The sequence below is a fragment of the Eriocheir sinensis genome, chromosome 15, assembly GCF_024679095.1.
Source record: "Eriocheir sinensis breed Jianghai 21 chromosome 15, ASM2467909v1, whole genome shotgun sequence".
Lineage (NCBI taxonomy): Eukaryota > Metazoa > Arthropoda > Malacostraca > Decapoda > Varunidae > Eriocheir > Eriocheir sinensis.
The window spans coordinates 18,830,591-18,848,090 of NC_066523.1; the positions used below are offsets into that span (position 1 = coordinate 18,830,591).

At 44.6% G+C, this 17,500-nt stretch overlaps 1 protein-coding gene across 1 annotated transcript in view; it reads left to right on the forward strand.

Moving 5' to 3' along the window:
• The window catches only part of LOC126999006 (lachesin-like), a 37,637-nt gene that overhangs the window by 19,124 nt on the left and 1,013 nt on the right, over positions 1-17,500 (forward strand). Inside the window, exons 3-11 of the mRNA XM_050861318.1 lie at positions 4,760-4,875; positions 8,810-9,017; positions 9,350-9,508; positions 11,760-12,131; positions 12,460-12,597; positions 12,949-13,098; positions 14,043-14,135; positions 14,756-14,845; positions 16,372-17,500. The exon at positions 16,372-17,500 is cut by the window's right edge and continues 1,013 nt beyond it. Of these exons, the coding sequence (XP_050717275.1) occupies positions 4,760-4,875; positions 8,810-9,017; positions 9,350-9,508; positions 11,760-12,131; positions 12,460-12,597; positions 12,949-13,098; positions 14,043-14,135; positions 14,756-14,845; positions 16,372-16,535 (1,490 nt within the window). The 3' untranslated portion in view covers positions 16,536-17,500. The remainder of the gene's footprint in view (positions 1-4,759; positions 4,876-8,809; positions 9,018-9,349; positions 9,509-11,759; positions 12,132-12,459; positions 12,598-12,948; positions 13,099-14,042; positions 14,136-14,755; positions 14,846-16,371) is intronic.

The window sequence follows — 17,500 nt, forward strand, 5'->3', positions numbered from 1 at the left end:
TAATCAATAATCAGTCATTATTACTACATGTACTACCAATATTCCTGTTGTCATTAATATCAATATCTATAATTTTATAAATGCTTGACCCTCCAAGCCAAAGAAGATGCTGCGTTTGTACAAAAGAAGATCACAGGTGCCAAAATCCCCTGGGCAGGGATCAGAGCAGGGAGGATAACGATGAAGCGCGACACCGCGGGGACAATGAGGGCCGCCGGGGAAGGAGTGAGCGGGGGGAGGGGGTGTCGGAGGGAGCTGCTGCACAACCACCTCTATATCCCCTCAACCGGTACCACCTTCCATTGGCACCTCCAATGTTGCCACTACCAACACCCATACCACCCCCCCATAATCACTCTTCCTCTTCGACTGGACAGGGCGCGGCGGAGGTCGGGGGAAGCTTTGCTTGGAAGGGGCTAGCGGAGGGGGAAGCAACGAGGTGGGTGGATGACACATACCTTGAAGTTGTTGGGTGGTCTGCAAGAAATCTTTTTGAACCACCCAGATGTGGAGCCACGACATTTATCATCAAAGAAATTGTCACCCTGTTAAATAACTACATCCAGAACACACCACTGGCGCCCCTATCCTTGAAAATTGTATTCACTCTCCCCCATCTCTTCCTCCAAAAAGCACACCCAAAGACCAAACAAGCCGAAAATATCGAGGCATTAAGAAGACGAGTTGCCTTGTGGCAAACTAACGAGTTAGATGCCCTCCTTGGAGAAGCCAGAGCCATACAGGAGAGGCTCCCCGGACTAACAAAACAACACCTCCACAGAAGACAGGGCCCGGAAGTTTGCAGATAAAATGCGACAAGGTAACGTTGCGTCTGCAACACGAGCCTTGTCAGAAAATTCCACACGGGGTGTGCTTCCACTCACCAGGGACACGATCAATCAACTCAAGGAAAACATCCTCCACCGAGTGACCTGAAGGGACTGAGACTGGCAGGATGTCACCAACCACCGAATCCAGTTATATACGAAAGGATAACAGGAGAGATGGTGTGGAAGAAGGCCCTCCAGACTCGTGGCAGCGCGGGGCCCTCAGGACTTGATGCACGGGGATGGCGAAGCTTGCTGAGCAGCGCCAACTTTGGCAATGCAGCTGGCGACTTGCGCAACACCATTGCAGCACTGGCAAGAAAACTCGCCTCCTCCAGCTGCCACTATGTGGACGCCCTGACGGCATGCCGCCTCATTCCCCTGGACAAGAGGCCGGGATGCAGGCCTATAGGAGTCGGAGAAGTCCTGCGGCGCATCGTAGGCAAATGCATCATGGCTGTCGTCAAAGAAGATGTGAGAATGGCAGCAGGGAACCTCCAAGTTTGTGCGGGGCAGCAGGCAGGAGGAGAAGCAGCAGTCCATGCCATGCGGGAGATATTCGACCACGTGGAGTGCGAAGCAGTGCTTAAAGTAGCTGAATGGGTGAAGGAAATAGAAGCTTTGTCTGCCATTGCCAAGACTGAGCCACACGCTGCCTATTCAGCGTACCCAACATCGGTGGACGTTCCAGAGGCGCACCATCCCCGGCAGCAGTCCACTCCGCCGACCACTGACAAATGCCGTCAAGAATGTATTCTTGCCGGCGCTGGTGAAATATCATGCTTTGGGGAGGAAGAGAGGGATATGCTAGCACTTCCCCCAAGACTGGGTGGGATGGGGATCACCAACCCTGAGAAGCTGGCAGATAAGGAGAACCAAAACTCCATCAGCCTTACCAGGTCACTCATCAACAGGATCATCGCTCAGGAGGCAGAGGGCGAGATAGACCAAACAGAAATAAGAGATATTAAAAGAAAAATCTCAGAAGAAAGGCAACAGGCCCAAAAAGACGAGCTGGACCGTCTTACACACCACCTGTCCACAGAAATGGGTAGAAAAATACACAGCACAGGAGGCAGGCGCCTCTAACTGGCTAACGTCATTACCAATCAGAGCAAAGGGCTTCAGCCTCAACAAACAAGAATTTGTCGACGCCATTGCTCTGAGATATGGCTGGCCGATTGAGGGACTGCCTGATCTCTGTGCATGTGGATCACCAAATGATGTCACCCACACCATGACATGTAAAAAGGAGGCTTCGTCTGTATTCGACACGATGAAGTGAGGGATCTGACAGCCAGCATGCTTGGGGAGGTATGCCAAGACGTCACTACCGAGCGGCACTGCTTCCCTGGACGGCGAACACCTTCGGTACAGGACAGCCAATACCTCACAGGAGGCACGGGTTGATGTAAGGCCCGATTCTGGGTGCGCGGACAGCGGGCGTTCATGGACATCCGCATATTCGACCCGATGGCTGCCTGTCACCGTGAGCTGCCCCTGCAAGCCGCCCACCACAGGAACGAGCAGGAGAAGACAAGGGCATACGGTGAAAGAATCCAACATGTGGATCAGGGCAGCTTCACGCCCCTCGTCTTCACCACATCCGGGGATGGGTCCCAGGGCCCAATGCTTCTACACACGCCTTGCGGAACTAATCTCAGAAAAGAAGCAACAGCCAAGGAGCCACGTTGTCGCCTGGATGAGGTGTCGCTTCTCGTTCTCCCTGCTCAGGTCGGCCATCCTATGTCTCAGGGGCACCAGACATTCTGGCCCAAAAGCCACCACCATCTCCAATATGGACTATGAAGCCACAGTGGGGGAGAGTGCCATTAGGGTGGGTCGGGAGTAGGGAAGGAAAGGGGCTCTAGACGTAATAGATGATAGGTGATTTAGTGTCAGGTAGTATTAGTGATATGGTTGGATGCCACAGTCATTAGCGAACAGAGTTGGGCTAATGACCTCCAAGCTATGGAGCCCTCCATGATTATGTGTCGGGAAAATAAACATGGGTGGAGGTATCATTTATGTTGTAGTAGTGGTGGTAGTAGTAGTAGTAGTAGTAGTAGTAGTAGTAGTAGTAGTAGTTCATAAGAACATAAGAACGTAAGGAGTCTGCAAGAGGCCGGTTGGCCTATACAAGGCAGCTCCTAGTATAGCTACAAAAGTTCCAAAATAACAACAATTACAATAATATTAATAGTATATATAATAATAATGGTAATAATAATAATAATAATAATAATAATAATAATAATAATAATAATAATAATAATAATAATAATAATAATAGTAATAATGAATATTATTATTATAATTATCATTATAATTAAAATAATAATAATAATTATAATAATTACAATAATAATAATAATTATAATAATAATAATAATAATAATAATAATAATAATAATAATAATAATAATAATAATAATAATAATAATATCTAATAATAATAATAATAATAATAATAATAATAATAATAATAATAATAATAATAATAATAATAATAATAATAATAATAATAATAATAATAATAATAATAATAATAATAATAATAATAATAATAATAATAATAATAATAATAATAATAATAATAATAATAACAACAATAATAAACATTTACAATGATATTACAATAGCATTAAAACATTAATTAATATTCTTACGTCAGATAATTTACTGATTCACAAAAATGATTATGGCGGTGGTTGTTCTATACTGTTTAAAGTTTGCTCTCTCTGCCCCATTAACCTTACCCCCCACTCTTTCCTCTGTGTCTCCGGATTCAGAATGCTTCACACACCTGTCTCCATATTCTTCAGGCAGCTGTTAATTTTGCAAACTCTTTCACCCTACTTCCCACAGCTACCTCTCCTGTCAACTTTTATGGCCCTGTCTTCCACAACTATAAAATCTGTACATTTCTCTTCTGTCTGCTTTATTCACTATAACTCCATCGCCTGTATATACTTATTCTGTATGCTCCATTTACCCTACACCATTACCTAATTCCGTAGCTCACCTGCCCCACGCCCCCCCCCCCCCCCCCTCCGAACATGTTTATTATCGCTCTCCCACCTGGCCTTCCTTCTTCCCCCAACCCCCAACCCCTTAACCCCATCCCCTTCCCCTGAACTCCTTCCCCGATCCCCTGCCTGATCCGAGCCGGGTGTTTGTGTACTGGGAATAATTGAGCTCAACACTCTCATTTTCCAACTGTTCTGGACATTTGCCGCGAGCAGAAGAGCTCTTCCGTAATGCTTGGTCTGGACGTAATGCAAGGCCCGCAATACAACGCTTATGCTAATATGTGATGCTTGGGAGTGATGGCTGGATTTTATCCCCGGCCAAGGCTAAAAGTTTGGAATTTATGCCGATGTGAAAAGAGAAACCGAGAGAGAAAGATGCTAGAAATAGAGAAATGGAGATATATACTTGAATGTGCGTGTGTGTGTGTGTGTGTGTGTGTGTGTGTGTGTGTGTGTGTGTGTGTGTGTGTGTATGGGGGGGAGTGCGGGCGGGTGTATGTTTTGTTGATATTGTAACATGAATACTCACAACTGAGTATTGAGTTTATTTAGAGCGTTTTTGTGTTAAAAAAAAATTACCAGGAGAATGGATTATATTTAAAGAATTTCAGTTTCCTGATGCTAAGTGGGTTAAACTGAACCAAATGTTGAATTGCGATGAATAATGAGACGAAATTATTCATGATGATAAATATTTCACAAAAAATCTTCACGCAAACAATGATTTTTTATATATATATTTTTAATTACATGCCCTAGTATAAACCGACTTAGAAGGTTCTAACTCGTTTTCTGTAATATATCAGTTTTTCTCTAGCCTGACACATAACATTTCAGCATTAAGCACACCTGCCACGGCCGCTCCCTCGCCTGTAATTCCCTCGGTGCCCTCTTCCACAGGCAGCAGCGAGGACGTGGATGTGCCGAGGTTTCCCGAGAAGGTGCCCAACATCACCGTGACCGTGGGCCGCGACGCGCTACTTCCCTGCACCATCGAGCAGCTCAAGGGCTTCAAGGTAATGGGTGTGTTGCAGCCTTGGTAGAAGTAAATACACAAGTGAAAAATATCTTGGGCATGACTCGGCTGCGGTTTCTGTTTTAATGGATGGTCTGTGATGTGTTTTAGGGCAGGGTGTGGGACCTCTAATGAAAGGATAATACGGGAAATCACTGTGCAATCAAAGCCCCTAAAGAACACGAAACGATAATGAGTCTGCTAAAAGTCTTCGAGCAGCCAATGTTTGTCCTGGTCTTTTCCACCTCAATATAAGTCATTCTTTTCCTCCTCTCACTCCCTCCTCCTACCCTTCTTCTTCTTCTTCTTCCTCTTCTTCTTCTTCATCTTCTTCTTGTTCTACTTGTTCATCTACGTGCTCTTGTTCTTGTTCTAGTTCTATATGATCTTATTTTTCTTGTTCTACTTTCTCTTCTTTTTCTTTTTCTTCTCTCTCTTCTTTTCCTTCTTCCTTCTCTTCCCCTTTCTCCGCCTCCTCCTCCTCCTCCTCCTCCCGTAACGTTGGCTTTTCCGGGGCCTTCAGACGCTGGGACGCACCGTTTTTGAGCTGCTCAGATTGTGTTTTGAAGACCCATATAGCCGGCGAGAGCGAGTCAGGAGTCTGCCCGAGATAATGATGGCGCAGTCTGTACCATGGCAAACATTTTATTTTATTCCTTTCATCCAGCCCGTGACTCATTTTCTTCCTTTTTTTAATGTTTTGTCGATAAGGGATTGGTAGAGAGAAGGGCAAAGTGCTTCGCCATCCCTTTAGCTTCGGAGTAAAACAAGAGTGGTGTCTGTGGATCCCCATAACGGGGACTATAATTGCTTTTGTCGCGTTGTTTGCCAAGTCCGGGGAAAAGTTACGACCCAGGAAAGATGTTTTCTCACGGTGGCTTGTGGCCTGGGCCGGGAGGGGCGGGGCGGGGCAGGATGACAGGCCCCGAACAACGTCATCTCGTCCTTACCGTCGTCATGTGAGCTGTTAGTGGTCGTGGTTCACAGTGCTGCTTCAGCGAGGAGAAGAACCAACTTTTGTGCATATTTGTGGGTGGATGGGAATTCTTTCATCTACTTCTGTGGTCAATATTAAATTTAACTCTCTCTCTCTCTCTCTCTCTCTCTCTCTCTCTCTCTCTCTCTCTCTCTCTCTCTCTCTCTCTCTCTCTCTCTCTCTCAATATATATATCTATATATATATATATATATATATATATATATATATATATATATATATATATATATATGTATGTTTTTATGTATTTAATTATGTATGTGTGTGTGTGTGTGTGTGTGTGTGTGTGTGTGTGTGTGTGTGTGTGTGTGTGTGTGTGTGTGTGTGACTGTCTGTCTGTCTGTGTGTCTGTGTGTGTGTGTGTGTGTGTGTGTGTGTGTGTGTGTGTGTGTGTGTGTGTGTGTGTGTGTGTGTCTCTGTCTGTCTGTGTGTCTGTGTGTGTGTGTGTGTGTGTGTGTGTGTGTGTGTGTGTGTGTGTGTGTGTGTGTGTGTGTGTGTGTGCTTACTCGTGCTCATAAAACAGGGGCGAGGAGTGGCAAGATCTACACACCGTGGGCGGGGAGGGTCTCTGTTAATCACACCAAGATACCAATACTTGTCTCATGCTCCGAGGGTCTTGAACCCCAAGACTCTCGCGGAGGTTCGCGTCGCTCCGTCGCTGCCTCGAGGAGCGCGGCCAAAGGCCCTCCATTGTGCCCCAGGAGGCTCTCCCAGCTCGTCAGTGTCTCTCGCAAGACTTGGATGGCAGCCAAGACTCCCTTCCTGGAGCATCGTCAGTGTGTTAGCCAGTAGCTCCTTGCCCCGCGCTGGTTGCTGCTCGCCAAGGCAAGTCGCTCTGGCAGCCGGAGACAAGTGATCAGTCACTTGCCGCCCACCGACCTCATTTGCATACTGCTCTCTATGCTCGATTTAACCCTACCATGTTGTGTACCTTTTTTTCTACTTCCCGAGCGCTACGACGATATTTGATATATCCCCGGGCTGATAATTTCTTGTTTATTTATCGCCACTGGACTGCTTTTCACAGAAGCAAGGAGCCTAGTTATATATATATATATATATATATATATATATATATATATATATATATCTATATATATATATATATATATATATATATATATATATATATATATATATATATATATATATATATATATATATATATATATATATATATATATATATATATATATATATATATATATATATATATATATATATATATATATATATATATATATATATATATATATATATATACACACACACACACACACACACACACACACACACACACTTAAAAAAGGTTCGTCCACTGCCGTAACGACAAGAATCTCGTGCTTCAAGTTAACATCTGGCTCAGTAATTTCATACCTGCACGCCAAAAAAGTTGAGCTTATTTCCTTATATTTTAAGTTTTGCAATGAATTTGTCGACAGGTCTCATACTTCTGATGGAGTTCGCAGCCAGGACAAAATAAATTAATATTCTTCGGAGATCTATTTCCCTATTTAACTTAGGTCACAGCACGAACTAAAGAGTTTGAAATCGAGTTCCTTTGAAATTCTTCTCTGATAATTTACATGTGAATCAGAAGCTTACTTTGTTTTCTTTTCATACACTGTACAGTAACAGGGACGCATTTTTCTAAGCTAGACGTAGCGCACCTTTGATGCTCACCACTTTGTGAAACAGACAGAATAGAACCACAATGCCTACCTTTCGTTTCATCCTGCTGCTGAAGTCGATCGGAATGAAAACTTTAGCTAATTATTGATCTCTGTATCAGTTGTTTTCAAATGTCGGCAGTTCTTGCCGTCAGATGGTGACCTGCTCTAGTAAGTAACAATATTTATGTCTGCCGACCATCCAGATGTTTCAGATGTTGTTAACTGAGGCTTTGAGAGGAACATAAATTATTTCCTTGTTTACGTCCTCTGAATGTAACTAATTACGTAGAATAGCTATATGGTTCAGTCAGCGGAAGTTACAAATATCACCCATGATGGTGGTAAAAACTCTAAATCTTTTCGTTTTCTTTATGAGGAAAACTAGAACTCAGTGCTGACGGTTGCCAAGAAGCTACAACAGTAGGTCATTGGCAGGGATAGTTGCAGCAGAACGGCCTTATGGGTGTTGTACCAAGTTTTCTACTGCACATTCAGTATATTCAGGGGCGTTTCGCTGCAGCATGGCGGCTCCATAGGTGCGTGTTTCATGGCGTCCCTGCACCCATGCCGCCACTGTACGGAACTAAATGCTGCTGTGCGATGGTAGGAGGAAAAACAACCCGTGTGAAGAATGTTGACTGTTACGCCCAGAAGAGGGAGTGATTACTGCTGACATTTTATTCGTATTTTCGTAATCATATAAGAAAAAACTGAAAGCCGCTTGGAAGACGGATCCCATTAGTCGCGCGAGTGTGTCGGCTACCCCAAGCCTGTCCGCCTCACTCTTCCTGCCCCGCCCCGCCACGCCACGCTATGTTCTACTAGACAGACACCCGGACAGACAGACAGGCGGACATTTCAACATAATAAAATCTTCATCATTTTTAAGTGAAATATGCAAGGAAGTTTTTTTTTTTTTTTAAGAAATTCACACACCGAACTGCAAACAATATCATACAGTTTTCGTGGCCGGTTAGAAAAAAAAATTCATTAACAAGATTTTCCACGCTGCCATTTAACCCGGTAGCTGCAGGGATCATGTTTCTTAAAGGCCCCTCTAAGCGAGAAAAATGAGAAAAAAATTATCACTCACGCAAACCATTTCATAATATATTAAAACGCATTTGTGATCAGTTTATGCATCATCTATTTTGGGGGTATATATCATGGCAAAAATGTGGCCCGTCGCTGGTACACGGTAAAGCCACAAATTTGGCCCGTTGCTGCTACCGGGTTAACTGACTGTATCAACTTGTGCCTAACAGGTGGCGTGGGTGCAGGTGGACACGCAAACGATCCTGACCATCCACAAGCAAGTCATCACCAGGAACCCGAGGATCGCGCTGCTGCACAATGACCACCGCTCATGGCACCTGCAGATCAGAGACGTCAAGGAAAGTGACCGCGGCTGGTACATGTGTCAAGTAAACACTGACCCTATGAGGTCCCGTCAAGGATACATGGACGTGGTGGGTAAGTGACCGTAAGACTATCAGTGTGTGTCTCATGATGGGTGGAAATATGTCTCCGATAGTGAATGTTTAATATTAATAATGGGAAAAATGGGATGGAGCTGAGAGCTGTAGAATGAAAAGTGTCCACAGTGTATATGGGTGACAGTGAATGGATGGCAGGTAAATAAAGAGCTGGAACAGTGGGACGTAGAGTATTCAGGACGGCGCCAGGTAAGTGTGTGGGTGATAATGGACAGGTGAGAGATGTGGACTGATGCTCTGTTGGTCAGCTCTAAGCGACGCCTCCTAACAACACCTTCTTGGTCACCCTCCCCCTTCTCCGCCCAACAGTTCCGCCGGACATTATTGACCAGGAGTCCTCGGGTGACCTGACGGTGCGCGAGGGCGAGGACGTCACCCTCACCTGCCGCGCCAAAGGTCACCCTCCACCGAGCATCACCTGGCGACGCGAGGACAACCAGGACATCATTCTCGACTCCACTAAGACAGGTCAGCGACAGATATTAGCAATCACCAATAAGACAACAGCAGAGGGTAAATAATGAACCAAAAATACACACACACACACACACACACACACACACACACACACACACACACACACACACACACACACACACACACATTCGGCCCATAAGAGATAAGTGACAAAAGAATTTAATGAAGTTGAGGCCGCTCACCCATCGCCTCTTTGACCCCCCTCCCCCTGCACTCCCCCACACACCGACACTATTTAATTTATTTCGAAGTTTTTTACTCCGACGTAATATCTGGCCCTCCGTGCGGCCCTCATCATTACACTTCAATTACTGCCAATTATCCGCCTAATTACATCCTTCTCCCCGTCATTAGTCAGCTTCACGCTCGGTCAGCGGAGGATCTGATGACTGAAATATTTATGACTTAATCTCTGCAATGGTCTGAACGGCTTAAAGAGGAGAGTCTTCACCTGCAAACCCCAGGAGAGAGAGAGAGAGAGAGAGAGAGAGAGAGAGAGAGAGAGAGAGAGAGAGAGAGTGAGTGAGTGGTGAGTGAGAGAGAGAGAGAGAGAGAGAGAGAGAGAGAGAGAGAGAGAGAGAGAGAGAGAGAGAGAGAGAGAGAGAGAGAGAGAGAGAGAGAGAGAGAGAGAGAGAGAGAGAGAGAGAGAGAGAGAGAGAGAGAGAGAGAGAGAGACTGGATGTAGACCAAATGACATTGGTTGTAAGCGTTAGTCTCTTAAAAAATATATATATATATATATATATATATATATATATATATATATATATATATATATATATATATATATATATATATATATATATATATATATATATATATATATATATATATATATATATAAGTTGAGCAAGGCTTTTGCCCCGCTTACAGCTTTCTTTAATTTTTCTTCGCCTTTCAGTGTAAGGAAGACTTGTTAACACAGAGGAAGGGGCAGCATATTAGTAATGACTTAGCACGTGGATGTGGCCGAGGACCTTAATATGTCATAAAAGACGAACCAAATGTCAGCGTCACAACAGTACTACCCCATGACCCGATATCTAACGTTTATATTTCATCACTTGGGCAATGACGTGTTCTGCTGCCATTCTGAATGTATAAAATTTAGTCTGAAGTCATTTTTGAGGACACAGGAGGGGGACGTCACAACTGTGGGTGACAGGCTGCTGCGAGGCCATCAGGTCCATGACAAAATGTTATTGAATTTTAAAGAGAAAAGTCATGATGGGAATATTGTTTGTTTTATACATTATTGAATGGTGCGTCCACGGCATGACATGCTTCGACGCCTCGTGTGGCACAGAGGCGGGGGAGCGCGGCGGCGATAGTTTTCCAGCGGCCCCGACACGGGACGACACTCGGCGGCGGCCTCTCTCGGGAACGGGGCGATATCTGTCTTTTGACCTATTGATTGCCCGTGGCGTTTTGCGGTGGTCGAGGCAGTTGTTCACTCGCAATGTCGCTGAGGAACTTTTCGAATTTTTTTTCAGCAGAGGAGGCAGTCAATGGATGAAGACAAATAAAAAGGCTCTCAGAGACACTGCTCCTAAAATGAGAAAAAAAAGATCGCCATTTAACATGTTAAAGAACTACTGATGACGCTCGGTCGCTGGGTTCACGGTGCCGGCTGTTTCCAGCACTCGGCGGTGACTCTTCCTCCCTGAATCACGGGTCGGAGGACGCTATACTTATACTCGCCGGAGTCTTAGGAGCAACAAACTTTTATATCTTCTTTACAGACTCGAAGATGTGGCTAGTATACTGGAAGACTACGTAAATAAAGGCTGGCGATAAAGGAGACGTCTGGATTATCATTTCACCCTTCAGTAATCTGTCATTCATCTTTCGATGAAAAGAGTCTTGTGGTTTTACTCCTCCGTAAATACTTGATCTAGAATATGGGACGCGGCAGGGTGACACTACGTTGTGCAGAAATGTTAGAATGGTCCCTAAAATAACGCATGAGTGCTCCCTACGCCCTACAAACCGTCAGTGTTTTGTCGTCAGGGGTTACGTCCATCTAAACTTGTTTTTTGCTAAATTTTGGAGCAGAGTAAGATGTGGCATCCGTTGATGCTGCTGTTCTCCGCTTGTCTGCTAAACGTACACAACAGAAATGGACAGTGTTTTTCAGCGGGAGACACAAGCTCTTAAAATAAAATACAAAATATTTGTTACAGAAAATTGATTTTTTTTCAGGTATGAAGAATTTTTCATCTTGCCTTTCCCCACCCGCCAGGGAGCGGCCTCTCCTTAGCCGAGCTGCAGAGCGCCACGTACAATGGAATGAAAGGAACTCGACTTCAACACTTGCATGGCAACGAGGAGCTGGAGCCTGGCGTGGACATGAACCACTGGGGCGACATGCAGCGTGGCAGGGGGATAAGGGGCGTCGGGGGTGTGGGCAGAGGTGGAGGAATGGCCAGTCCCGGCATGGGCGATGGCAAGGCCCTGGGCGGTGTGCGGCACACTGGAGGAAAGAGGCAGGTGGTGGAGGGGGAGACTCTCCACCTGAAGAGGGTATCGCGCCTCCAGATGGGGTCATATCTCTGCATCGCTTCCAACGGCATCCCGCCCTCCGTCAGCAAGCGAGCTCATCTGAAGGTGCAGTGTATGTGTCTATCAGTTCTTTTATTCCCGCGCCCCTCCATTGTTACTATTCGTCTGTTTCCCCTTCAGCACACACACTCATATTTGTTTTCCTTACGCTCCTATACGCCAGTCACTCACTCCATCATAAGTTCGTCGGTTTCCCCCTCTCTTCATTCCATCCATCGTCACACTTTTTTCAAATCATAACAGTTCAGCATGACTTTCCCCTTTCTTGATGGAGGTTAATTTCCATCTCTCTGATCACTGCTTTGTATATCACGTCTCCTCTTCCGGCTAGCGTCGCCTCCATCTCATCTGATCCATAATTTTTCTCCCGCCTCGGGCAGTTCCCCCCATGACGTGGGTTCCGCAGCAGCTAGTAGGCGCCTATGTGGGTCAGGAACTCACTCTCGCCTGCAACACCGAGGCTTTTCCGAAGAGCATCAACTACTGGACCAACGAGCATGGGGACATGATCGTCTCAGGTTAGGAGATTGTTACAAATGTTGCTTAGTCTTGTGTCGCGTGTGGCAGCTGTTAATTAAATATACTTGTGCTAAAGGGTTGGTTGGGTGTGGCTGTTTATATGGAACACAAATACATATTTTTTATGCCTTCGTCGTGTCATATTCTGTGTACATCATTTTCTTCCCTAAATCACATTTCGATACCTCTTTATATTTACCTTTTGCCACTGATATCAAAGGAAACTTCATAAACACTAATAACCTTAGAATTATCGCAGTATGTAAAAGTTTCACATCTCGACGCCCGTTATCGTAGTTTCTACGTCCTCAGTGATTAAAACGCTTTACTCTCATTACTGCGACCGCCAGATGACCGGTACGAGACACTGACCATCGTAAGATCATACCAGGTGGATATGAAGCTGAGGATCACAAGGATGGAGCACAAGGACTTCGGCAAATACAAGTGTCTGGCCAAGAATTCCCTCGGAGAGACAGACGGGGACATCCAAGTGTACGGTGAGTGGAAAAGAGAGAGAGAGAGAGAGAGAGAGAGAGAGAGAGAGAGAGAGAGAGAGAGAGAGAGAGAGAGAGAGAGGCAAAGACAGACAGAGACAGAGACAGAGAAACAGAGAGACCGGGGGGGAGGCAAGAAAGACAAACAGACAGACACAGAGAAAGACAGAGAGAAAGACAGAAACAGAGACTGAGACAGAGACAGAGACAGATACACAGAGAGAATGTTCATGGGGAGGAGGAGGGCGGTGCGGGAGCCGTTCATTATCTCACTCTCTGCCATGTGTCGTAAGGGAAAGACAGTATGTCACAAGGCTATTTTTTCCCGGACAACCCTTGTTACATTGGTGATCAGTCCGCTCCTCCGCTCCCTGCACCTCGCCTGTCACTCGCCCTATTTGTAATCTGCATACCTTTATTTCTCAACCATTTTTACCCTCCCAAAGTCTTTGCTTATTCACCACCATGACTTCGTTTTTACGTAAATAGTTATACCTTTCATAACCTTCTGATTACAATTTCTCCATGTGTAGTAGCCGTCTACATTCTCACCTAGCCACTATGCTTTGTCTTATTTTATATTATTCACTTTGTCGTTTCGCTAAGATATGTCTACACTTCGCACCAGCCATATATATTCAACTGATTCAAGTGCTCCATGTTTTCGTAAATAATAGCTGCTTTGCCCTCATGATCCCTCACCATAACATTCCCTCGCCAGTGAGTTACTCTTTGTTCGTCATAGTACACACTCCTGTACATCATACTCTTCCAAAATTTACTCCTCTTCCCATTACCTTTCCCCTTGTATGAATATTCATGACACGACTCCCCTCCTCAAGTCCCTCACCTCATTCCTGCAAGTCCCTTCCCACCAGCCTTCAGTGCCACTGCAGTGTTCTCGGACGGATACTTAGCATTGTGCTTTACGTCTTTTCCTCCGTCAGAGATTGAACCCCCAAAGACGTACACGGGCCCTGACGATGGCCTGGAGCTGGGCCCGGGGACACCAGGCTATGGTTCGACACCGACGGGATCAGGTAAGTTTTCTTACGATTCCGTAACGCTTATCCGGACTGTGGTCGCCCTCACGGACAAGAAACAAAATTCAATCGTGCATGTGTGTAGTGCTGGTAATATCAACAATTTGTAATAGTTTCATTATGAGGCAGCAAAACTTTTAAATAAGTAATGCAATGCCCGCTTATTGCAGAACGCAAAATAAGTCACCGCTGAAAGAGCAATTTTCCGAGTCTACCTTCCATGAAAAGTGGATATTTAAGAAGCTGATATGTAAACATGGCTTCACAATAAATTTCAGAGTTACATATTGGAGGAAAATAAAGTTGCATTTTGTTATGAACAGTCACACGTAGTTATATATATTGCACTTGCTGATAGGAGGGATATTATCTGCTTAACTATATTTAAAAAACATCAAGCTCCGAATCAAAAGAAATATTTTTCAATGAGTGATCGCTAATTCAATTCTTGGCTAATTTAATTTTGTTTTAATTATTCTTTTACTCCTTTTATATAAAAATATGCTCTGTCACTTTCTTTTACAATAGTCTTAATTTTCCACCTCAAATAATTAATAGACTAATTAATCCAGTGATCGGACGAACGGAAGTGATAGGCAGTAACGTGTCTCCCGCAGACAGGAACAAGTACCCGAAGTCCCTGAACCCGAAGGGACGGAACGACCTGGCCGCCCCTCGACACCTGGGCAAGGCTCACGAGGCCCCCGGTGAGTGTGTGTGTGTGTGTGTGTGTGTGTGTGTGTGTGTGTGTGTGTGTGTGTGTGTGTGTGTGTGTCGGAGAAATAAACAGAGACTGACTGACAGACAGACAGACAGACAAACGGAAAGATATAAAGACATTAATTAAGTCGGTTGTGAGGCGCGTTCGTCTCCAAACCGAGAAGTCCTGGGTTCGATTCCTGGGCGGAGTGGAGACGGATGAGCAGCCTCCCGGGTGTGTGGATGTGAGGTTTCAGCCGTACCCAAAGATCCGTCACCACATCTCCAAAGCTCATTCAGGGAAGGTACTGGCTGGCGGTGAATTACACAAGAATACCGCAAGACAGAGGAGAAAAAAAAACTACAAGCACAAAAAGAGAAGAAAAAAAACAGCCAGCGAACAAAATAAAACCGAAGGAAAGATTGCAATGTTGAAAATGGGCAAACCTGGAGATACGCAGGCAAACCAACGCTGCGCACTTGTATGTGTTCCTGTATCGATGTGTTAGGTTGGGTTTCATCTCGCTCACCCGCCGCATCCTCCCGCATTGACAGTCCAACATTTCTCCCATTTCCCCACTGTCGGTGCTCTCTCCCCCCCGACACCACCTCTCCCCTGGCTCCCTCATCATCTGTTTGTCTGGTTCAGTATGAATTACTCAACGGACAGTCCAGGATGCTGTGGAGGCGTAAGTGCGATCAAATATGGAATGAATTCAAGAGAGACTAAGGCTGCATTACCCTTGCGGCCTTGGTTTTGTTACTTTTGTGAGTGGTAGGTGCAATGGCAGGATGGTGAGGTCTTGTAAGGTGCCCCCAGGGTTTGCTGTTTTTGTGGCGATGTGTGGAAAACTGTATGGGTAGAAGAACACACACACACACACACACACACCAGTAGCAAGAAAAGTGCTCTAGTTTTTTTTTTCCAAATTCAGAAAAAATCTAATAAATACAAGATCAAGAAGACAACCTTTAGGAAAACGAAAATATCTCAAGGATGTACAGTACCAATGAATAGGTTACACATCCTGAATGTCAACGGAACACACACACACACACACACACACACACACACACACACACACACACACACACACACCTCAATCTCTATGTGATGAGGGAGAGGTTTCCATCTCCATCCGCCTTAATTGATTTTTTTTTCCATCATCTTTTCCTTTTTTCTTTCCTCTGTTTTTTTATGGTTTCTTAATTACTATTCTTTTTTTTATTACATCTCTTTCTCTCTTTTTCTTCTGTGTTCTCTTCTATTTTTTCACACTCCATTTATTTTCATTTTGCTTTTTTTAATATTTTTGTTCGTTTATTCCTTTGCCCTTCTTTTTTTCTTGCCCAGTGTTATGCACTTGACAGCACAGCACACACACACACACACACACACACACACACACACACACACACACCACTGTCCATCACCTTTACTCCCCACAATGAATTCCTCCCACCACTCTATCCTGTCAGCTAACACTTTTGAGACCTTCCCATTGAGTAACACCAATGCTCATACTCTGCACAGACCTGGACGCCCACGGCACCACGCTTCACCACGACCCTCAGCCTGGCTACCACTACCCGGCGGGCCAGAGCGGGAACGGCGCCCGGCCTGCCTGCGACCTTTTGCTCCTGATTGCGGTGGGCGTTCATATTGCCCGCCTGTCACTGAAGATCCCGATATGTTAGCTAGTTCCATTGTCTTTATTTTTTAAGATGAAGCGGTGTAGGGTCATCATTGTAGAGGTTATATTATAGTCTATTTGTTTTTAGCCATTCATCTTTCCCAATTAAACATTTTGTGGATGTTTAAAAGACCCATGTTAGATATGCATTGTTTAGGTGTACTGCGTGGCGAGGCGAGGATGTAGGTTAGGTTAGGCAGCTTGTCTGTTTAATAATGGCTTCGTCGGCAGTACTCTCGTGCAGCGCCGAGCGAGCGCATGCAAACGCACTCACACGAACACACACACACACACACACACACACACACACACACACACACTTATGGTGCAGACCATAAAGTGAATATTTGGTGCTGTAATTACATGTTTTAGCTTTTTGTCATACCTGTCAACAAACACAAGAAGCTCCCCCATATGTATGCACTTTGTGTATACGTTTTTATGCATGCATGAATAATAAATATACATAGCAATCCCCCTGGAGCTCATAATGTAATTTACGCCAGTTATTGTGAGGAAATCAAGAGGGAAAGTCCTTTGATGTGCTTACATATTGATGACCTGCTTCTCACCTTTCGCCACCCAGACAGACTAAAATCCCAAGGGATCTGAGAATAATAGGCGCACCTCACATCACCATAGCCGATCCAGGATTCAGTGCGTTTCCGAACTTATAGGCGGTAATGTTATAATTGTATTTCGTAAAGAATCCTTATAACCAAAAAATAACTAAAATTATGAGTATTAATTTTCTTGGACAGAACATTGAATAAACAACAGAACAATGATATGAAAATACGTTCATAGTTTATACAACAACTGTGGCCCGAGGCAGCAACGCACGCCATTTTGCGGGTATCAGATACCTTAAATAAGCATATATTTACTGCGCAAAGCAGATGGTGTCACTTATTTTGATTTCGTGAGCTTTCATATTTATCTATTTGTATATGTTTCATGGAGGCATAA